General features: G+C 37.1%; 2 protein-coding genes across 3 annotated transcripts in view; both read left to right on the top strand.

The window, feature by feature from the left end:
- LOC136033827 (5'-AMP-activated protein kinase subunit gamma-1-like) overlaps positions 1 to 24,998 on the top strand; it is a 188,252-nt gene that overhangs the window by 4,350 nt on the left and 158,904 nt on the right. Inside the window, exon 2 of one of the 2 annotated variants that reach the window (XM_065714761.1) lies at positions 4,138 to 4,188. The gene's annotated coding sequence lies outside the window, so the exon portion shown is untranslated. Of the gene's footprint in view, positions 1 to 4,137; positions 4,195 to 24,998 lie in introns of those variants that run through there. The other variant, XM_065714762.1, reaches the window with a different exon arrangement.
- LOC136033464 (uncharacterized) lies at positions 5,437 to 5,769 on the top strand. The gene has a single exon (XM_065714213.1). The coding sequence runs from the start codon at positions 5,437 to 5,439 to the stop codon at positions 5,767 to 5,769; it is 333 nt and encodes a 110-aa protein (XP_065570285.1).

Genomic DNA, 24,998 nt, shown 5'->3' with positions numbered 1-24,998 from the left:
GTATAATGTATAGCTTTTAAAGTCATTAATTCCTGAGAAGCCCCTTCTCCAGTTATGCCAGCTTTATGGGTAGTAAAACCTTTTAAAAATAATCTGAAATAATTCTTTGGGGGTCCTTACCAGTGGCTTTCCTTTCTACTGCAATTAGTAATGGGTGAAATATATTGCAGTCACTAAAAATTTACAATCTTACCTATTTTACCACTATTAAGTTGCAAAAGGGGTGAACTAAATATTTACCATTGAATTTGCCACAAAAGAAATTTCTAGCTTCAAGAAATTCAATCATGCCTTTAGAACAAGGGATCCTAAGTTAGGTCAAAGTCTTAAAAATGTGCTTCTAGTATAAGTAATTTGTAAATAAAATTTTTTATCTTTCTAAAAATGAGACAAAAAAAATCCTGCAGAAAAGAAACAAGGAAGATTAATAAAGGAAGAAATACCATGGATGCCCATGAAATGTAAGATAGAAATGAACAAAACTTCAATTATGCATCTGTTTTCTTTAAACAGACAGGAGGAATAAACCTCCAAGCTTTGACAAATTCAATCTCACTTTTGGAACCAGGTATAAGACTAATTTCCAGGGAATGAAAACAGTAAATCCCTGGCTTTTGTATTGAAACAGGCAGTGAAGGGAATAAAAACACATTTATTGTTCTGCCTATTTGTTCAACTTCTCTGTCTGTTCTACAAATTCTGTATTATATTTATTTGAAAAAAAAAAGGCAAAATGTCATAGATAAGATTTATTTGCAAAAAAGCCTGCAGGCCATAGCAAACACATGCAACTTTATACAAGCAAACAAACTTTCAAACACTTTATGAATTCAGAAACACCCATAAATAAACTCTTACCAAGCTAACTCCTCAAACATGATTCCCTATGCTTAATCCCTAAACAAAGATTAAATAAAAAAAAAACTAGTTTTTTAAACTGAAAGTAAGGAGCAATATTAAAACTTAAAATGAACAGAAATTACTCCGTATATGAAATAGGTTGTCCCCTCTGCAATCCCTCACTCTTTACGCTAAAGTTTTTAATTGTTTTAAAAAGTAGAATTGTGGCAAAGAATCAAACTTTAGCATAAAGAGCAAGGAATTGCAGAGGGGACAACCCATTTCATATAAAGAGTAATTTCTGTTTGTTTTAAGTTTTAATATTGCTCCTTACTTTCAGTTTGAAAAACTATTTTTTTTATTTGATTTCTGAACATTTTTGAATTAATGCATTTTTGATTTTGGCTCTCCGCACATAAATTATTAAAATGAAATTTGCATATTAATTTTTTTTTGGCTAAATGGCTTTCTCTTAGTTTTGATCAGATGATTTTGAGAAATAAGGGGTGGGGAAGGAGGCCTAGTTGCCCTCCAATTTTTCGGTTACTTAAAAAGGCAACTAGAACCTTTAATTTTTAACAAACGTTTTTATTAGTAAAAAATATACATAACTTAAGAATTAACTTACATAACAAACTTTTATACTCTTATATTTTTTTTATTATCTATATGAGGGGGTTTGTCCCCTTATTAATACCTCACCTTTTATACTAAATCTTAAGTTTTGTCCCAATTCTTTAAGAATGACCCCTGAATCAGAAAGGCTGTGGAATAAATAGTTGAAATTACCACCACTACTACTATATCATCTACAAATAATATACATGATAGCCTGAACCAATCCAAAGATACAAATGGGGCTCCATTATTTTTTCATAAAACTGTCTAAATCATTAACAAACAAGGAGAAAAGCTTTGGGGATAAAGTACATCCTTGTTTACACCCAAATGAGACATAACTAGTCTAGAAAATTTCCCCATCACCTTTACATCAAACTTCACCCCCCTATACATAGCTGCTATTATTGCTACAAAACAAGACGGCAAGCCTATTTCTAACAGGCTTTCAATTAACAACCTCCTATTTACTGAATCAAAAGCACTTCTCAGGTCTAAAAAGATACAAATAGCCAACCATTTTTCCATCTCAATATTTCCAAAGTAAAAATATGGTCAATAGTGCTGAATGTCAATCTGAATCCCACTTGTACTGGACTCAGTATTTCCTCTTTATCTAACCAATCTCTTAGCCTAAATTCCAAAACCTTATTTGCACATTAGGGGAAGGGGGGTGGGGGGTGCATTATATCAAATACCTAACCTAACCATCTCTATATATAAATATTAATTTAAATGTAATTGCATCATAGTTTGTTTCACAAAAGAACCTAACTTTACTTATTGAGTGTGTTCTGAATAACACACAAGTAGGCTTATCCCTTGGCTTATAAATGCAAGTTCACTTGCATAAGAGTTGAAGCAGATTGCAGGAGGCCCTTGTAGGCCTTGAATTGGGCTCGTTATTTCCATTCATATTCATTTCTTTGGCGGGGTAATCAGTTGTAAATAGATTGCCAAATTTGTCAATATGCTGCTTCCCCCTTTCTGCAATCGTGAATTAACCTGAGAGAGAGCCTCCAACAGGTTGAACCCAACCCACCGTGAATTAGCATGAGAGGGTTGACTCTAGTTCAGCGTTGTCGAGTGATAGCCATGAGAGGAAAATTTTCAAGTAATTTAACCTGTAGTCAACCTGCATGTGTTCCCCAGCAAGAACCTCCAACAGGTACGACTCTAGTTTGGCATTTGTGAAGGGACACACATGCACGGAAAGGTGTAGCATAAATGGCAGACAGTAACAACGGCAATCAAAGGGATAAATTTAACCCTTGACTGGGCTGCCCACTTAATTCAACAATCTGTCTTGGCTTTTTTCTACAATTGGCCATGACTTCCACTTTTCCCACAACTATTCCCTCTTTTTTAAATTCAATATAACTGGCCTACTAACAACAATATTGATGCATAGCTTAGATTTTTTGTTATGCGTTGATGTATACAATTCTTCTCAATTCCTATTTTGATAGCAATACATAAGGGTTTGAGTTTCACATTATTTTGCATAATTGCATAGCCTACTGGTTTTGACCCTATTTTCTAATGTAGCAAGAAGTTAGGCCTACTTAAAAAAGAAAAAAATTATATGCTGACCAATGGTCAGCATTGCACAGCAAGTGATATCCTGATTCAATGTCTGTAGCTGGGAGTGTTACAAAACATTGATTCTTCATTTGAATTCATTTGAGTGCAAAAAACATTTGATTCTTCTTAAGTTTTTCCTCTAGATTTCTCCAGGTAGGCTAATCATTATAGCTAGGTGTACTGTGGCTAAGCTTACAGAGTCACACCATTGACCCTTATCCCAACCAAAATAACAGCAACACCAGGCCTTAAACTCCTAAGCTTAGGTTTTCAAGCCTGGAGTAGCCTACAAGAAATTTTGGTAGGAGGGCACAAATGTATCTATAAATTAATATTAAAAAGTTGTTACAGGCTACCAATAAACTGCAAAGTTTTTTGAAGCACTTCAATGAATTACAGGATTCAATCTAGCCAAGGCTAGCTTAAGTAATTATCATTGAATGTTTTAAATCAGCTTCCAGAGTGACACAGTGTTTCTTTCTGTCAAGTGAGATTGAACTAAGCTTTCTTTGAACTATATACATTTTTTTCTGGACAATTAGACCTATTACTCACTCTAGGCTATGCCACCTCTACAAAACAATTTACCACTGACTCTGGATAGGCTAGCAACTGTCCAAGGATTACAGGAATTTAATTAGAAACTTCCTAAAGCAAGACCTGAAGACTTCACCCCTACAAACTATTCAACCAAGCTTCTCTAGATATGCCTAGATCACATTAATGCTTGAACTTAGCAATGAATTTTTTTGTAAAAATCATTTTAAGGTCAAAATAAGATTGTTTACCATCACTGGTTCTTTGAACAATTGCAGTTCCATTCTCTACCCTGCATAAAGGCTCATGGTCTTCAAACTTTTGTTAGCCACTATAAAAGTTTTATATATTATTCTGGTGATGATAATGATGTTAAGTTACTTAACTAAAGATGCTCGTTAACTATCTTTAGTAAAAGTTACTGAAAAAGTTACTTTGAAGTAACTTTTCTGTCGTTCCAGCTGCTAAATAGCATCAGCTGGAACGGAAAAAGTTACTTTTAGTAACTTTTCCGTAACTTTTAGTTACTTTTTGTCGCAGCTGGAACACGCTCTCTGACAATTTGGAGTATATTTCCTTTTAAACTGAACTACTAAAGTTTTAATGATGGTACTGGTAATTATAGTAGATTATTATACGCTATAAAACTAAGTTTCTACTTATTATACTATGCTCTCTTCTTGATTTTTAGCCTGGGCTGTAGTGTAATAAGCCAATCACTATAGCCTACTCAGATCTGAGTATTTGTATGATATAGCCTACCCCCTGTATCTCAAGAAGTGAAGCTAGGTTAATCTGGTAATATCCTATTTGGTAAAATTCTAGTTGATTGACTTCTTGCTATCTCAAAAATTGGTTAGGTTAGGAAAATGAAACTTTCAGGGATGGGTCTACAGGCTAAAATATGTCCCTGGAAGGTGTTTTGAAGTGCCTACCTCCACCCCTTTTCCCTCTAGAGGGCCCCAACCTTTGATGACCTTCAGAAATATGTGTATTATAAAAGTAAAACCTTGCAAAATAGATCCTCTGAATAAAGTACAACAAAATTGTTTTCAGCTTCACAACTTTACCTAGTCCCAATTTATAAGGTTTTAAAGATATGCAAATAGCCTACATTTCCTAAATTTTGAAAAAAAACATTGATATAGGCCTATGGCTCAGAATTCTACTCAAATAACAGGAATTACATTTTCAGAACTAAAGGCAGAGAAAAAGCAACTGGTAACTGAAAATTAAGGTAAAATGTGGTTTTGTCAAAATCTCAATAGGCATAAACCTGTCATGTAGGCAAATTTCAGGGCCCTCTAGAGGGAGAAGGAGTGGAGGTGGGTACTTTAAGATACCTTCCTGGGACATACTTTGGTCAATGTTCCTATTACCTGAACAATTGTTCAGGGTCATGAAACTATTATTAATAGATGTATTTTGACTTCTTGAACATCTTTTCTCTCTTGCAAAACTACTATAAACTCACCATTATGGAGTTATTCTGGCCCAAATATCCTGTATTTACACATTATAGGATTGCAATCATTTCTGTTTTTGCTGATTGGATATTTGAAATTGCAAATCTGTAATAGCTTAAAAACAAACTTGGGCTATGTATTTGCACATTAGGGGGGTGGAGGTAAAGCATAGCATATATTAAATACATAAACTAACCATTGCTGTATTTAATATATGCTATGCTTTACCCCCCCCCCCCCCCCCTAATGTGCAAATATATAATAATTTCATAATAGTGAGATAACATAACAAAACAAATTAAGTTAACATAACAAATCAGTTGGCCCTGATGAAGTTCACCCACAAGTATCAAAAGAAGCTCATGTGGAAATAGACCTTCCCCTTATGAACATGTATCAGATTCCTCAAGACTGTTGGAATGCTAACATTACACCTTTACACAAAGGGGGTAGCTGCAACAGCATTTCCAGTTATCAACTCATTAGTCATACATCTGTAGCTGGTAAAATCTTAGAAGGAATCATGAATACTCACATTGTCAAACACCTGACCACTAATGAGCTGCTCAGTGATAGTCAGCATGGCTTCAGACATGGATGCTTGGTTTATACTAATTTGATTGATTTGTATGATTATGTTACTGAGCATCTAGATCAAGCAATCCTTGTTGATTTGGTTCTCTTGGATTTTGCAAAAGCCTTCAATAAAGTATGTCACTGTTGACTAAGGACCAAGTTATTTGCAATTGGAATACATAATGAAATTGTAGAGTGGGTGCTTCAGTTTCTTTCTGGGAGAAAGCAAAGGGTGAGAATATTTGGAAAAAATGGGCAGGTATTTTTTTCAGAAGAAGTGGAAGTATTAAGTGGAGTGCTCCAGGGAACCATCTTGGGACCAACTTTATTCAACATCTATATTAATGATGCACCAACCACAGTCAAAAATAAAATAAGTCTTTTTGCTGATGACTCCAAACTCATTGGACCTGTCAATACACCCAATAAGAGCTCTATGCAGAATGACCTATGGGTACTTTCCCAGTGAGCAACTTTGTGGAGGCTTGAATTCAATGTAAATAAATGTTGAACAATCCACTTTGGAAAGAAAAATGAGAAATGCCCTTATCATATGTTAGGGATGGATGGATCAAGACAGACTAATATCTCATTTTTAAAATTTTTTTTAAAAATAACAATCACTAGCAGGTCACCTATGGTGATGACTAAATTATATAAGGCATTGGTCAGGCCTAATTTGGAGTTTGGCATGTGTGTTTTAGCCCCCTCAACAAAGGTGACCAGCAGAAGTTAGAAGCAGTTCAGCAACATGCTACAAAAGCAATTGAGGGATACAAATACTTAAACTACTCATCCTGTCTGAAGAAACTGAAACTCCCCACTCTTGTCTACAGACATAAAAGGGGTGATATTATTATGATGCATAAGCTCCTGAATTCTAACTTCATTAAATAAGCCATTTCAACTGGACTGGTCTGCCAGAACTAGGGGGCATAGTTGGAAACTTTATCAGAAGAGAGCTGCCACTAGACTACACAATAACTTCTTCACTAACAGAATAGTGAGTTTGTGGAGTTTGTTCATTGAAGAAGCAATCACTACCCCCAGTACTGCTGCCTTTAAAAGAGCCATTGATGGAGAATGGTCATCAAAGCCATGGTGAACTGAGTGGGATGCTGTTGAGATGTCCAATCATCATCATCACTAACCAGGGATTCTACAGGATTTAATTCTTATTTTGCTGGACAATGCGATTTAAGGTAATAACATGTTAGCTACAATTGTCTTTTCTTAAACTATAATTATATTTGGTCAGTCTGATCAAAAAAAGAAAAAAGCACAGACAAAATGTATGAAATTCAGACATAAAAAAAATTTGGTACCAATCTCAAAGGAGAGGCAAGCTCCTTGGTAGCTTTCACTTTATTAAGTTCTAAAATCATATTAATCTAGAATTCACTAATCTCATTATCATCTTGAAAAGCAGTTTTCACTATCTTGAAAATCAGTTAGGTTAGGAAAGTTGGTAGAGTACAGCAGGTCTGCATGAATAACATGTTAGCTACAATTATTCTGATATTATGAGGTAGGATTTTTTTTATGACTTTACACTGTCTAGATCCTTTACCCCCCCCCCCCAATGTGGAAATATACAGCCCAATTTATATATTTCCCATCTATTCTGTCATTTCTCTTTGTCTTTTCTTATGCAAAGTCAAAAGAAACTGGTTGCCTATACAGTGTGTCAATGCATGAACAACTTGAGATGCAGGGGGCATACCATACAAGCATCCAGATCTGTACTTAGCGTCTGCTTTTCCAGCATGCCTGACACATGAATTTCTAGATCATGGCTCTTTCATTAGGTAAAATTGTAGTTTAGCTACTGTATGCTATCTTGGAAAGGTGGGTAAATGTTTAGTTTTGTCAAAAGCTATCTAAACTGGAAACTATGCTGCAAAGCAGTATAGTTTCCAGTTTAGAGGACTTGGAAATGCTAACTCTAGAAGTACATCCATTTTTTAGCTTTCTAAAATCCCCCTTTAACAAACTTAAAATGCATAAAGGAGGCAGGATTTTGAAGCCAAGGGAAATATTAGGGTTGTACAATATAAATGAAATTACATTTTAAATACTATTTCAGTCATCACTGGTAATTTCTGTATAGTAGAAGGTCAAATGATAATTGAAAAACTTACATGTCCATTAATGCTAATTATCCACTTTCACTTTTGAGTTGAAACTAGCCAGTGAACTGGTGAATCAGAGCAATTAGTGAAATATTACATTTATGCTCTGTTGACTTGAAGAAATGCCTTCCAATGCAATGGAGATTATACAGTTTTTCAGTTTGAGCTTGAATTTGTTTTAAAAGGTTCTTTGGCTACAGAAAGGCCTTGGTGAAATCCAGTGGCATATCCAGGATTTCGAGAAGAGAGAGGGAATGGCCTCTTGCAAAAAATCCTAATTAAAATTAAGCCTAACATATTAGGCTTAATATTTGATATTTAAAATGGCATGCCTTTGTTTCTATCATTCATTTAGTAGTCTTACCTGTAAAGATCTCTGCAAAGCTATATTTATAGAAATATTGTTTCCTCTATTTGTAAATCTATGAATTACACTTACTACACATATAATGATATGATAAACATACCTTAAATTACCTTAAATCGCATTGTCCAGCGAAATAAGGATTAAATCCTGTAGAATCGCTGGTTAGTGATGATGATGGTTGGACGTCACAATGGCATCCCACTCAGTTTGCCATGGCTTTGATGACCATTCTCCATCAACGGCTCTTTTAAAGGCAGCTGTGCTGGGGGTAGTGACCACTTTTTTGGTGAGAGAATTCCACAAACTCACTATTCTATAAGTGAAGAAGTTATTGCGTAGTCTAGTGGCAGCTCTCTTCTGATACAGTTTCCGACTATGCCCCCTAGTTCTGGTAGACTGGTCAAGCTGAAATAGCTTTTTAATGGAGAGTTGTAATTCAGGAGCTTATGCGTCATGATAATATCACCCCTTTTACGTCTGTAGACAAGAGTGGGGAGTTTCAGCCTCTTCAGACGGGATGAGTAGTTTAATTATTTGCATCCCTCAATTGCTTTCGTAGCCCATCTCTGAACTGTTTCTAACTTCTGCTGGTCACCTTTGTTGAGGGGGCTAGCAACACACATGCCAAACTCCAAATTAGGCCTGACCAATGCCTTATATAATTTAGTCATCACCATAGGTGACCTGCTAGTGATTGTTCTTTTTATAATGCCCAGGGTTTGGAGTGCTTTGGCTACGGCTGTCTGTGTGTGTATAGTGAATTTTAATTCATTATCAACTATGACACCCAAGTCTCTCTCCACTTCAGATGACATAATAGTCTGCCTTGATCCATCTATCCCTAACATATGATAAGGGCATTTCTCATTTTTCTTTCCAAAGTGGATTGTTTGACATTTGTTTACATTGAATTCAAGCCTCCACAAAGTTGCCCAATGGGAAAGTGCCCACAGGTCATTCTGCATAGAGGCTCTCTTATTGGGTGTATTGACAGTTCCAATGAGTTTGGAGTTATCAGCATAAAGACTTATTTTATTTTTCACTGTGGTTGGTGCATCATTAATATAAATGTTGAATTAAGTTGGTCCCAAGATGGTTCCCTGGGGCACTCCACTTAATACTTTCACCTCTTCTGAAAAGAATACCTGTCCATTTGTTCCAAATATTTTCACCCTTTGCTTTCTCCCGGAAAGAAACTGGAACACCCACTCTACGATTTCATTATGTATTCCAATTGCAAATTACTTGCTCCTTAGTCAACGGTGACATACTTTATCAAAGGCTTTTGCAAAATCCAATAGAACTAAGTCGACAGGGATTGCTTGATCTAGATGCTCAGTAACATAATCATACATATCAATCAAATTAGTTTCAAACCGAGCATCCATGTCTAAAGCCATGCTGACTATCATTGAGCAGCTCATTGGTGGCCAGGTGTTCGACAATGTGAGTATTTACGATTCCTTCTAAGATTTTACCAGCTACAGATGTAAGACTAATGGGTCGATAATTGGAAACGTTATTGCGGCTACCTCCTTTGTGTACAGGTGTAATGTTTGCATCTCGCCAGTCTTGAGGAATCTGCTTAGTATCAAGAGACTTCTGAAGCATGTTCGTAAGGGGAAGGGCTATTTCCGCATGAGCTTCATTCAATACTCTTGGGTGAACTTCATCAGGGCCAATTGATTTGTTAGGATTAAGCAGCTTCAGCCGCCTCTCCACATCAGAGGCAACCACAGTTATCTTTTGCATAGGTTCCCCAATATAATATCCTGGTGCTTCTGGTAAGGGGGCATCGTCAGGAGGCGTGAACACTGACTTAAATTGTCTACTCAATTCAGCTGCTATATTATTTGGGGTACTAACTATATTTCTATTCACAAGTAGTTCTGTCTTTCTTCATGAGTCTTTCTTCTGTCATTTTATTGGTTAGTGACATTTATAATCTTCTTAGTTTTGAAAAACTTCATCCAACAGATGCTACACTGACAGGTAGGGTCATGAGAATCTGCAAGAGTGCTGAAACATTAGGGAAAATATCAGCATTGTAGTTCTGTTTCTTTGAAGTCTCCCCTGGTGTTTCATATATCCTATATGTGCCTGTGTTGCTTCTCTAAAATGAAGCTACTGTGTTTTCCATGTTGGTGCTTCTCCAAACAGGGCAAAATCACAAACTGACTGGGAAGGGTAACTGATTATTGAACATGACTATATTGGAAAATTGTGAATTGTATCTGCAAATCATTGTTTGTTTGTTCCCATAAAATTTATTGGTAAAAAAAGCAACACTTGGCTTAAAAGTATCCATTTTTTTTACGGAAAATTGTTTTCTAAGTCTGAAATGATTGATTCCAATAGAGGAATAAAAACTGACCATCTTTAAAATACCCCATGTGAACTGAATGGCACATTAATCTGATTGGATGGCTTTTTTACTTTCCTTGGGAATTTGATTTCTAAACCTGTCATTTCCCTTTTCCCTCATACAAAAAAGTCTTCTGTATGTGCTTGGTCATACTTAGCACCTTCTGAGGCTGAATACGATTTTTTGATCGGTTGATTCAGAAGGTGCTAGGCATTTTCTCCCATGAAAAATTCCCTCCAGATAATCCCCTCCCCCTGCACATTCCACCTGGATAATTTCGAATGTTCGTTTGAAAGGAAATTGAATATTCTACTCATCTGTATCAGTTAGAGGCAATGTTATGGCGCCTCCAACCCCCTCATGCTGCTTTTCCCTAAATGCATCAAATCATAATTCTGAAATGACCATTTTGTTTAAAATTGTCCAAAAGTCAAATAACCTTGTCTCCTGGTTTCATAACTCCCCTTCCAACCCCCAGGGCAAGGACTGTAAGATATGAAAGTTGTCCATTGTTAAGATATAAAGTTTTTATGGGAAGAGTTGTCATATAAACTTTGGAGGGTGCTCATTCAATTGGAAGTTGAAAGCTCCAGTGCCCTTGCCCCCCCCCCAAATGTATTTGATCATTTTTATGGCACTTGGTATTAACCAAGTGACATATAGCAATCGCCAATTCTGTCGGTCTGTCAGTCCCGGTTTTGCTACTTTGGGCACTTTCAGGTAAGCTAGGGCGATGAAATTTGGCAGGTGTGTCAGTGATGGGACCAGCTTAAATTAGAAATAGTCGTTTTCCCGATTTGACCATCTGGGGGGGGGAGAGTTGGGGGCCGGTTAATTCGGAAAAAAATGAAAAAATGAAGTATTTTTAACTTATGAATGGGTGATGGGATCTTAATAAAATTTGATGTTTGGAATAATATTGTGTCTCAGAGCGCTTATTTTAAATCCCGACAGGATCTGATGACATTGGGGGGAGTTGAAGCGGGGAAAACCTAAAATCTTGGAAAACACTTAGAGTGGAGGGATCAGGATGAAACTTGATGGGAAAAGTATGCACAAGTCCCAGATACATGATTGACATAATCGGAACGGATCCGCTCTCTTTGGGGTAGTTGGGGGGGGGGTAATTCTGAAAAATTAGAAAAAATGAGGTATTTTTAACTTACGAACGGGTAATCGGATCTCAATGAAATTTGATGTTTAGAAGGATATCGTGTCTTAGAGCTCTTATTTTAAATCCCGACTGGATCTGGTGACATTGGGGGGGGAGTTGGGAGGGGGAAACCTAAAACTGGGAAAACACATAGAGTGGAGGGATCGGGATGAAACTTGGTGGGAAAAATAAACACAAGTGCTAGATACATGATTGATATAAACGGAACGGATCCGCTCTCTTTGGGATAGTTGGGGGGGGGGGTATTTCTGAAAAATTAGAAAAAATGAGGTATTTTTAACTTACAAACAGGTGATCGGATCTCAATGAAATTTGATATTTAGAAGGATATCGTGGCTCAGAGCTCTTATTTTAAACCCGATCAGATCTGGTGACATTGGGGAGGGGGAGTTGGAAGGGGGAAACCTAAAACTTGAAAACACAGAATGGAGGGATTGGGATGAAACTTGGTGAAAAAATAATCACGAGTCCTAGATACATGATTGGCATAACCGGAACGGATCCGCTCTCTTTGGGGTAGTTGGGGGAGGGATTAATTCTGAAAAATTAGAAAAAATGAGGTATTTTTAACTTACGAACGGGTTATCGGATCTCAATGGAATTTGATAAATAGAAGGATATCGTGTCTCAAAGCTCTTATTTTAAATCCTGAATGGATCTGGTGACGTTGGGGAAAGTTTGGGGTGGGGGAACCTAAAATCATGGAAAACGCTTAGATTGGAGAGATCGGGATGAAACTTGGTGGGAAAAATAAGCAGAAGTCTTACATACGTGATTAACATAATTGGAACGGATCCGATCTATTGGGGGGAGGGGGGTTAATTCTGAAAAATAAGAAAAATGACGTATTTTAAGTTACGAAGGAGTGATCGGATCTTCATGAAACTTCATATTTAGAAGGACCTCGTAACTCAGATTTCTTATTTTAAATCTCAACCGGATCAAGCGTAGTTGGGGGGGGGGCGGAAATCTTAGAAAATACTTAAAGCGGTGAGATCAGGATGAAACTGGATGGGAAGATTAAAAACCTGTCTAAGATACGTGACTGACATAACCGGACCGGATCTGCTCTCTTTGGTGGAATTGGAGGGGGGGTAATTTTGAAAATTGAGGTATTTGTAACTTACGAAAGGGTGACCAGATCTTAATGAAATTTGATATTTAGAAGGATCTTGTGCTTTAAAGTTCTTATTTTAAATTCCGACCAGATCCTGTGACGTTAGGGGGAGTTGGAGGGGGGAAACCGGAATTCTTGGAAAACGTTAAAATTGGGGAATTTTTATCTTACGAATAGATGATCGGATCTTAATGAAATTTGATTTTTAGAAAGAATTCATGTCTCAGAGCTCTTATTTCAAATCCCGACCAGATTGATTGACATTGGGAGGATTTGGTGGGGGAAATCTTGGAAAAACACTTGGAGTGTAGGAATCGGGATGAAGCTTGGTGGATAGAATAAACAAATGTCCTTGATACGCGATTGACAGAATCGTGCTGGATTCCCTCTCTTTGGGGGAGTTGGGGGGAGGAGTTCAGTGATTTGGCGAGTTTGGTGCTTCTGGACGTGCTAGGACGATTAAAATTGATAGGCGTCTCAGGGAGCTGCACAATTTGACTTGATAAAGTCGTTTTCCCAGATTCGACCATCTGGGGGGCTAAAGGAAGAGGAAAAATTAGAAAAAATTAGGTATTTATAACTTACGAGTGGGTAATCGGATCTTAATGAATTTTGATATTTAGAAGGACATCGTGACTCAGAGCTCTTATTTTAAATCCTGACCGGCATAAAGCCTCTTATTTTCCTTTTTAATATTGATTCATAGAATTTTGTTAGAGCTCATACCATATGATCTCTTGGCTCTTAGCTCTTCTCGCCTCGTCACAAGTGCCATATGAGCTCTTAGCTCTTGTTTATGTAGCCATTTTATTCAAAATAATCCAAAGGTCCAATAACTATGCCTCTTGGGTTGATACCCCTCCTTCTCATGCAGCCTCCAGTGTAAGGGCTGTAAGCTATGCAAGTTGCTAATTGTTAACATATCAGGTTTTTTTTTTTAATTAAGAAAATAGGGTATGTTTGAACATGGATTTCCAAAAAAGCTTAGAGTATTGAGGTAAAACTTCAAGGAAATGTGGAGATAGGTGCCAAACATAATCAAAACATACCTTGTCCTTACTTGCAGTGGAAAGGGAATATCAGGAATATCTAAGCAACAGCTGATGGTATTAGGTTGAAACATTCAATGTATTTTTTTGGGGGGAGTTGGAGAAAAATTGGATGGCAACCAACCCCCCTCCCGTCATCCTTCCCTTTCATGTTCTCCCTCTTTTCCAGACTGATAAACATTTTAGGATAGCCATCTTGTTTAAAATAGTAAAAAAGTCAAATAACTATGTTTCCAGTGATGGCACCCCCCCCCCCACAGCCCCCGGGACAAGTATTGTACGTTATATAAGTTGGCGATTGGTTACATATAAATTATTATTGGGAAAAGGGACACGTTTGATCGTGATTCTCCAAAAAGGTTAAGGGTATAAAGGTCAAATTTTTAGAGAATGTTGAGAGGGATGTCAAACAAAATTGAGAAAGGAGTGGAAGGCAGCCAGCCCCTTCCTCTTATCTTTTTAGATGCTCAACCTTGTACTGCTGAAAGTCTTAAAAGCCATTTTATTCATAATGTTTCAAAAGTCTAATAGCTATGCCTTAAGGGATGCCTTGCCCCCACAGCCCCAGGGAAGAATTGTAAATTATCCACTTTGTCCATTCTTAACATGCAGGATTTATCTTTGGGAAAGGGGGGAATTTTCGGTCCTGGGTGTGTCCGAAAAGACTAAGTAATACACTTAGTAATACATTCAGATAAAAAAGGATTTGTTTGAATAACGACTTTGAGGCGAAAAGTCAGGAATGTTGATTGATATGTTGATCTAAATCAAAAGACACTGTGTAAAATTAATTAAGTTTGATGCTACCATCCGAAAGTTACGAGCCTGAAGAAATTCACCTCATTTTCGAAAAAGGAGCAACACACCCTCACAAGGGTCAGCGTTCTTAATGAAAGTTGCATCGTGAAATTACACGGGGTTCTACTGGCGTCTGTGGGAAACATTCAGATAAAAAAGAATTTGTTTGAATAACGACTTGAAAACCGTGAAATGATGACCATATACGTGAAATGATGACCATATAATCAATTTCGGATATTCTAAACCTCAAAAAACTATAAGGGATATAATGAGGAGCAGAATTTATAATATTTGGACCAAATTATCTCCACAGCTTTTTTCCCCATTTCAATCTAGATTGGCCATTACTATATATTTTCGAATCCGAGCTGGGTCAGTTTATTTAAATAAAGAAAAATATAGAGCCAAGCAGTTGCAAAGTCAATTGTGTAGGTTTTGCTACCAGTGGGATGAATCTCTCCAACATATTCTATTTGATTGTCAAGACCTTTTTCCCAAAAGTAGAAAGCTTTTAGATAAGATAAGAGACCAAGGATTACACCCTATTGTAGCAGCAATAAACTTTAAAAATCCATCATCAAAGAGTTCTACAACTCTGGTTTTCTCGGAGATTTTGAAGGATATCAACGTTACCTTGTGATTCCATTACGTTTTCACCATGAAAAAGACAATGGAAAATGAACAATGGAAACTGCTGGGGACAGGCAGCTCAAGTACTCACTCTTCCCAAAAACCAAACAGAACGGAGGAGAAGATGACAAAGAAGGATTGCTAGTGTCATTTTGAAATCGAAGGGGTGAAAGGACTGTAGGCGTCCGTATACCCTCATACAACTTCTGGAAATAGAACCTCCTGATCAAACATCTTTGGAGGCCCGTTGGCCAACAGGAAGAAGAGGTCGTAACGGACATGTGAAGTTCATCGACCCAAGTATAAGGAAAGAAGAAGAAACCTCCTTCTTGTAAATATTTGAATGAATGCACTTTTTCAAGGATGATTATCACTCCCAAAGCTTTGCTATACAAATATTAAAGTTGAATGTAAAATAACAAGGGTTGAAAGAGGGTGTAGTAGCTATCCTTTCATATAGGATAGCATTGAATCAAAAAGTTTGTTGTCGTATACTGTCAGTGAAAGGCAACTTTGTCAATAGAAACCCGTAACTTAAAAAAAAAAAATTAAAAGCAAAATTTTTATTAAAACATAAGCAACAACTGGAACTATTATCTATGTTGATTCTAAACATGTGAAATGTATTGATTTTAAAGCTGCTTAGCTAAAGTTATTAGCAAATGAAGAATTGCACGATTATAGAAAAAGGAATAGAACTCCTCAAAAAGTTGGGCGGTCTTCATGGAAATTATGCAATAATTTCAACATGTAAGACAATTTTAAAATCCCTATTGGTAAGGCATAATCTATAAGTTATGAAAAGTATAGTATTTTTTTCAGAAGATGATCACACATGTGACCAGCCATTGTCCATAGTCCTAGATTATTAAAAGAGGGTTATAACACATGGAAATCTAGTGCCCTTTCTAAGTAACAAGAGAGATCACACCAAAACAAATTACCACAATCCCGTATTTTGGACCGTAAAACAGTAATTTTGGCCCGAATGGGGCTAAGATGTTATCGAGCAAGGATGATGAGAAATATTAAAGAAATCTTTCTTTAGCCTCCTAGTCTCGGATGCCAAACTGACGTGCAGTGTAGAATGCCATCTAAATGTAGTCCGGTAAAATGAACCGGACTACATGATTGTATCCAACAAAACTAGCGGCTATACGGTCTTGCATAGTTGCATGTTATCTAATAGGGAATTGGCAATGGATTCTTTTATGGGAGGGGGTTACCTGAGCCCTGAAAAACTGTTTTAAGTCCATGTTTTCAAACGTTTTGTGAAAAGTGGAGCTAGGAAAGCTCGAAAGAGCTACGGAAGGTCTCTTATTCCTGAGACAAATTTTTAATTTTGGACTGTTATACTTAATTTCAAAAGCAAATACACCAATAAGCCCTTTTTATTCCACATTAGTGGAATAATTTTTTTTTTTGGGGGGGGGGGGCTATAGCTCTTGTCATGTTTAGATTAACGCTGGTCATGGTATCGTACTGAAAATTGACATAAATTAAGTAAAAAGGTAAATTAAAACTTGAAACGAAGATATAAATTTATAAAACAGTTCGTGGTAACGAACTTTAAGTAAGAAGCGACTGGGCCCAATTGTAACCGAACCTCTAAAAATCACATTTTTGACAACAATAGATACATCGAAAGAGTTGGCTTTTTATACTGATTCCAAATATATAAGGTTTATTAAGTTTAATGTTACCCACCAAAAGCTACGATCCTGAGAATATTTGCCTGATTTTTGAAAAAGTGGGAAAACATCCCCCGAAAATTAAAGGAATCTTACTGAACCATCATTGGACCATCAGATTCAGTGTATCAGAGAACCTTACTAAAGGTTTTTCAAGCTCCCATGTTTAAAAATGAGGATTTTTTTTTGCCAGGATAAAGGTCACGGATGCGTGCTCATTTTTTTTTTTTTCTTTTCTGCTCCACCCAGGGGTGATCGTATCAAGCCAATGGCCCTTCAAGATTGATAGAGGGTTCTTTTGAATTGAAATTAAAAAGTTATAGTGCCATTTATAATTGACCAAAAATTTTAAGAGCAACTAGCCCCTCTCCCATGCCCCTTTTCCCACCAAGTCGTCTGATATAAATTTTGAAATAGCTATTTTGTTCAGTATAGTTGAAAAGTTCGATAACTGTGTGTTTGGGAATGACATACCCTCCACAGCCCCCCTGAGGAAGGGCCGCAAGCTATAAAATGTGCCTATTGCTTACATATTGTATATGTAATTGCAAAGTATACAGACACAAAATTCGTTTTGTTTATCTTAAGCTAAGTTCTGACAAAGCGCGACAAAAAATTGTTTGTGAAAAAATAGTTTGCGGGGCGGAACGAAAATCGCTTTGCAATTTGCATTGAAGGCGATTTTTTTTCTTGCTTCTAGAAATGAAGAAAGAATGAGAGTACGTTGTGCTTCTGTTTGTGCCCTTACCTTTCTTGTCACAATTAACTGTGCTTACTTTACCTACGAGCAAATAGCTTCTGATGTCTTTTCCCTTTCAAACAGTTCGCGGTAACGAACTGTTGTAAGGAGCAACCCGGCTCACTAGTAACTGAAACTCTAAAAAGGGAATTTTGATACCAATAGTTACATCAAAAGAATCGCAATTTTACGCTGGTTCTAAATATATAAGTTTCATCAAGTTTAGTTCTACAGTTTTAGTTTAAAAAAAGTTTTTTTAACTGCAAGTAAGGAGCGACAATAAAACTTGAAACGAACAGAAATTATTCCGTATATGAAAGGGGTTTACCCCTCCTCAACGCCTCGCTCTTTACGCTAAAGTTTTTTATTTTTTTAAATAGTAGAGTTGTGACAAAGAGTCAAACTTTAGCGTAAAGAGCGAGACGTTGAGGAGGGGACAGCCCCCTTTATACGCAGAATAGTTTTTGTTCGTTTTATTGTTATAAGTTTTATTGTCGCTCCTTGCTTGCAGTTAAAAAACTTGTTTTTTTTTATTTATTACTTACTAAGAGCTATATTACTCATTTCAAAGATTGAACAAATACCGAACAGATTTTTACCTGAGTCGTTATGTTTTTTTTGCCATCTCCTTCCATGCGTTTTCTCTTATTCCCGGTCCTTGCATTCTTTAAAGTGTATATCATACGGTGTAGGGTATGATGTTATTCTTGGTATTAATTTTTTAATATCCATTCTCTTTTTTATTCTTAAAAATGTCGTCCCGCTACAGGATTTTTTTTCTACTTCAAGTTGAAGCGTGGTAAAACGGTTTTCTTTCGCTTTGGAAGGCCTTTTTGTGGCTCGGCAAAGCAAGTTTCACCGGGCGAAGCAATATTCGCGCTTTGTCAGAACTAAGCTTTACTTTCTCATTTGGCAACCCAATTTTACCTGCGGAGATGCTCTGGGGTACTGTCCGGGGAAATTTTCAACGGAGTTGAAATTCTCTAGGGAATTTTTACATGGTGAATTTCCCACGGGAGAAAATCTTCATTGGGGAAGTATCACCAGGATAAATTCTCCTCCATGTAGAAATTTCCCGCGGGAGGAAAATTTTCTATTGAGAGGGTGGTTTCTGGGGAAAATTTTAGGAGAGGCAGCCTCTCTTATATACCGAACAATTTCTATTCGTTTTAAGTTTTAATGTTGCTCGTTAATTTCAGTAGAGAAAAATTGTTTTCTTTATTTTGTTCCATGTATTAGACGGGATGCCTCATATATGGAATAAGTTATCGGTTGGATCATATATGCGTTGCACATTATTTGCACTCGTAAGTATTTCTTGCTTAATTTGATAAAACTTTAGCGTAACTATAAAGAGCGGCGGATGGGGGAGGGGAATCTTTTAGGAGGCTTGAAAGACTGCACCATTACGCCTTTTTTGCGGTAATTTATTGCCATTTTTACTTTGGCTTTATTCGTCATTGTGATTTGTTCTTGATATGGGTTTCATTTCTTTCAATCGGACGTTTAGATCTGACGGTCGATCTTCAATAGGTTGAATAATTTCTGGTCGTTTAGATATGCCATCTTGTTTAAGTTAATGTCTGGTCGTTAACGTTTTAAATTCGCTCCTCTCAATAATCCCTTTTGGAAAAACATGCTTTTTTTGTATTTAATAATTCAAAAAAATGCAACTAATACGTTTTGTCTCTGCCTTTAAATAAATATTGAAATTGTGACAAAGTATAAGAGTACCGTAACTGTTTCGTAATTTATGGAACAGGTTTTTTCTTTCTTAGTTATTTCAATGATGCCATTTATACAAAAACAAGGTGCATGTTGTCTGTATGTGACTTTTGCAAGTTTTGGCATGTGTTATGTAGTCATTAACTTGTTGAGAATTTTAATGCGTTGTTGCTTTTTGTTCGTGTAGGCATTTGGATAATACACGTTTCATTGGCCTACAAGATTTTTCTTGGTATAAAGTATAGCTTTAGGCTATTGCTATTGGAGCATGCAAATGTCTATTGGCAAGCTCCCAGTTCTGTGCCCTTGCTAACTTAGCATTTATACATAACTAGTTGTTGGGGGCGCTTCGCGTCCTCCCCCCAAGCCCCCCTGCGCGCATAAGTCGTCACGCGCCATATTAGTTACGCGCCATTGTAGTTGTGTCCCTGTGTCCCACCTGTGAATATATATATATATATATATATATATATATATATATATATATATATATATATATATAAATATATATATATATATATATATATATATATATATATATATATATATATATATATATATATATATATATATATATATATATATATATATATATATATATATATATATGTTTTTAACTACGTAAAACTTGCGAATATACAACATTCTTCGCTGTCCCATTGTCTCTGTATATAAATAGATTGTCAGGTTTACCGACTCTTGAACATGCAACATTTAATTGTCCATGGGAAAAACAATCCGTATTCAGATCTATACCTCATTATTCTAATGATTGCCCTTGAGCTTTGTTAATGGGGATTGCTAATCGAACATTCCCTGTGTCCCCGTCGTCATTTATATATCCCCCTGTGCCCCCGGCATCCCTCTTGTAGTTGTGTCCCTGTGTCCCGGTCGTCATTTATATTCCCAGTATCCTGGTCGTCATTTGTGTTCCGGTGTCCCAGTCTGTAATTTCTCTTTGAGTGTCCCGGTCGTCATTTGTGTCCCGGTGTCCCGGTCTGTAATTTCGTCAGTCGACAAACATGACGCGAGTCGACAAACAACTTCATGACGGCATAATGCTCAATCCTTATAATGACGTCAGTGGACACACAAACATGACGTCAGTCAACAGACAAACAACTTATTTTTATATATATAGAAGAAGATTGCGTGGCTATTATACGCTGTGCAGACGCGTACACAGGTCCGATTCTTGGGGGAGGGGGCATAAGATTTCTTCTGGAGATGAACATAATAAAACAAATTGTATTGTTAGGCCATATATTTCCTGAGAAGGGTCCTATTGGCAAATATCAGGATACGGAGTATCCTTCCTTCTCAATATGCAAGTTCACTTTGTGTCGTTTCGACGGAAATGCACTTTGGCAAAAACTTCTAGGTATATGTCTGATTGACAGAGCTTCTGAGCGAAATGCTTTTCATTGGCTCCCCTTTGAAACCTTTAAACTACAGAAAACTTTAAACTTCAGAAAATGTGTAGTGGTAAACATTTTCCATTTTCACAAATAAAATGTAAATATGTTAATAAGTTACAGTAGCCGTCGGGCCCTCGCAAGGCCACGCTTGTATATATTGATTCTCATTGTCGCTTGTCTTCTAACTGTAGACAATGTGAGTCTCTTCTTGATGTCATGGCGTCACCATAGGTTTGATTTAACCACCCTGGGAATAATATGAATTCTTGCTTAAAGTTTTGATCTATTTATATCGTTATTGTGGCCATAAATGTCAATATGCCAGCTTTAAGAAGAAGAAACAACTATCTAGCCGATTTCGAGGACGGGTCCCGACAGGCTTGTAGATATTGATTCTCGGTGTCGCTTGTCTTCTAACTGCAAATAATATGAACTTCTTCTTGGTATCATGGATTCAGGTTAGGTTAAATGCAACCACCTTGAAAATAAAACACTAAAAGTGCATATAATTTAACAAAGAGATCATAAATAAATACATAGTTGCTCGTTTAAAGGGAGTGTAATAATTAATATGTTCGTTATTCTTTTGTCTTAAGTCTCGAAGAGTCAAATAAGGATCCTGTTAATGCATCAAAGAATCATCCATTTTATAGTATTTATTTTCTTCTAGAACTCGTTGTGATTCTCACTGTTGCTTCTCCCATAACCACAGATTTCATTTACAATTTGATTTATTAGTTGTAATACTGGTTGTCAAATGTTTTCTAACCGCAGATCTCACTTGCGCTTCATTTCCGAGCATCTTTACCTCACATCTTTTCCATGCCTTTTTCTTCAGCTATTTGGATTCATTCAAAGTCATTTGTTATAATGCCTATATACTCCGAAATTTCTGAAATTGGCATAATCGTTGTTATATTTTTTAGTTTCAAGTAATTGGGTAGCAAGTCAGCAATTTCCCTTAAATTAAGAAGTTCTGTCGTGAATTCAATTCCTCCTTCCTGATTGACACTGTCCTTTTCCAATGGTAATTTTCTGAAATATCTGAACTCTGTAATAGTATTATTATCGCGTTATTCTTTAGTTTTAAGTCACATTTTCGTTTGCAATTCAGCGTGATTTGTTGTTGTTTCTTGTTCCATCTCTTTTTCTTTAGCTGTTCAGTGTCATTTGTCATTTTCTTTGATTTTACACATTCATAGATACTAAATATAAATTCCTTCTTCTATTCTTTGTAGTCGCTAAAGTAACACGTTCCTTATTCAATTATAGTTTTCTTCAAAACATTTTGTCATCTTGTGTAATTTTGCATGCTTCATCGAAACTAAAAACGATACGACCACTCCTCTTGCGGAAACGATGTAGTTTATGCTCTTGAAATGTGCTCATAAATTTGACGTCACGCATATGTGTTTTTTATGGCACTTGGTATTAACCAAGTGACATATAGCAGTCGCCAATTCTGTCGGTCTGTCTGTCTGTCGGTCTGTCGGTCTGTCTGTCCCGGTTTTGGTACTTTAGGCACTTCCAGGTAAGCTAGGACGATGAAATTTGGCAAGCGTATCAGGGACCGCACCAGATTAAATTAGAAATAGTCGTTTTTCCGATTTGACCATCTGGGGGGGAGTGGGGGCCCGGTTAATTCGCAAAAAATAGAAAAAATGAAGTATTTTTAACTTATCAGCGGGTATTTGGATCTTAATGAAATTTCATGTTTGGAATGATATTGTGTCTTAGAGCTCTTATTTTATTTCCCGACCGGATCTGATGACATTGGGGGGAGTCGGAGGGGGAAAACCTAAAGTCCCGGTTTTGCTACTTTAGGCACTTCCAGGTAAGCTAGGACGATGAAATTTGGCAAGCGTATCAGGGACCGGACCAGATTAAATTAGAAATAGTCGTTTTCCCGATTTGACCATCTGGGGGGGGGGGGAGTAGGGGCCGGTTAATTCGGAAAAATAGAAAAAATGAAGTATTTTTAACTTATGAGCGGGTGATTGGATCTTAATGAAATTTGATGTTTGGAATGATATTGTGTCTCAGAGCTCTTATTTTAAATCCCGACTGGGTCTGATGACATTGGGGGGAGTTGGAGGGGGGAAACCTAAAATCTTGGAAAACACTTAGAGTAGAGGGATCGGGATGAAACTTGATGGGAAAAATAAGCGCAAGTCCTAGATACATGATTGACATAATCGGAACTTATTTGTTCTCTTTGGGGTAGTTGGGGGGGGGAGTAAGTCTTAAAAATTAGAAAAATGAGGTATTTTCAACTTGCGAACGGGTGATCGGATCTCAATGAAATTTGATGTTTAGAAGGATATCGTGTCTTAGAGCTCTTATTTTAAATCCCGACCAGATCTTGTGATGGGGGCGGGGAGTTGGGAGGGGGAACCTAAAACTTGGAAAACACTTAGAGTGGAGGGATCGGGATGAAACATGGTGGGAAAAATAAACACAAGTCCTAGATAGATGATTGACATAAACGGAACGGATCCGCTCTCTTTTGGGTAGTTGGGGGGGGGGGGGGTTAATTCTGAAAAATTAGAAAAAATGAGGTATTTTTAACTTACGAACGGGTGATTGGATCTCCATGAAATTTGATTTTTAGAAGGATATCGTGGCTCAAAGCTCTTATTTTAAATCCTGACCGGATCTGGTGACATTGGGGGAAGTTTGGGGTGGGGAGACCTAAAATGATGGGAAACGCTTAGATTGGAGGGATTGGGATGAAACTTGGTTGGAAAAATAAGCAAAAGTCTTGCATACGTAATTTACATAATTGGAACGGATCCGCTCAATTGCGGGGGGGGGGGGTAATTCTGAAAAATAAGAAAAATAACGTATTTTTAACTTACGAAGGAGTGATCGGATCTTCATGAAACTTCATATTTAGAAGGACCTCGTAACTCTGATATCTTATTTTAAATCTCAACCGGATCAAACGTAATTGGGGGGGGGGCAGTTGGGGGGACTGGAAATCTTAGAAAATACTTAAAGCGGTGAGATCAGGATGAAACTGGATGGGAAGAATAGAAACCTGTCTAAGATACGTGACTGACATAACTGGACCGGATCTGCTCTCTTTGGTGGAATTGGGAGGGGGGAGGTAATTTTGAAAATTGAGGTATTTGTAACTTACGAAAGGGTGACCAGATCTTAATGAAATTTGATATTTAGAAGGATCTTGTGCTATAAAGTTTAACTTTAGGTTCTGACCTTCTCACAAGTGCCAAATGAGCTCTTGGCTCTTCCGACCTCGTACCATATGAGCTCTCGGCTCTTCCGACCTCGTCCAAATGAGCTCTTGGCTCTTCCGACCTCGTACCATATGAGCTCTCGGCTCTTCCGACCTCGTCACAAGTGCCATATGAGCTCTTAGCTCTTGTTTTTTAACTTTAAGGCTCTGAACGAATTTTCTCAAACTCTTGTTTGTTTTATAATTTGTCTACGAAATGGGAGAAAATCAGAGAAATCTAGAGTTTGGGGGAGGGGGAGGAGAAGTTGGCCCGAACCCCCTCTTATGTACGTCTCTGATTCTAAGTAGGATTGAATATGATATGAAAAGTTATAGATTTACTACCTGCAAATACTTTACAAAACAAAGGATGTCAGAGTATGAGAAAGTAAGAAAGGACGAACAATAGAGTACGGTTTACCATGAATAAAGGCAATGAAATGGGCTGATAAGATATCGAACCACATAATTTTAACCCAAGTCCGTCATTGGAAATTTATCCAAGGGGGACCTAGAAATTTTGCCAGGAAACTAACTACTGTAACAAAAACTGCCAAATCAGTGTCTTATCAGTCCATATCTACTAAGTATCGGTTTTGGACCACGGTGGTAGCCTAAGCAAATATTTTGCAAATTTGAATCATTCAGTACGCATCTTTTTCTTCTCTGTACGTGTGAAGCAATTCCCAAAACGGAGAGGAGAAACACATTATACAATCAGCCTAGAATATCAGATCTAACTCACCATATTCTGGATAAGCTTACCGTATGCAGAATGAAAGGTAGGGTGTTTTGGCATTATAAGCCACGTTTTAACCCCCCCCCCCCTCCCCCCAAGAATTCAAAGCGATCCACCATTGCGTTTATTTTTGTGAAGTATGAATCAAATTAGTTTATTTATAAATGAAGCTTTAAATTAAATATCAGAAAC

The sequence above is a fragment of the Artemia franciscana genome, chromosome 12 (assembly GCF_032884065.1).
Source record: "Artemia franciscana chromosome 12, ASM3288406v1, whole genome shotgun sequence".
In the NCBI taxonomy this organism is placed as follows: Eukaryota; Metazoa; Arthropoda; class Branchiopoda; order Anostraca; family Artemiidae; genus Artemia; species Artemia franciscana.
This window is presented reverse-complemented; position numbering and strand designations above follow the sequence as displayed.

Excerpts from the sequence above, each read along its gene's own strand:
- LOC136033464 (XM_065714213.1), top strand. The coding sequence starts at position 5,437 with ATGTATCAGATTCCTCAAGACTGTTGGAATGCTAACATTACACCTTTA.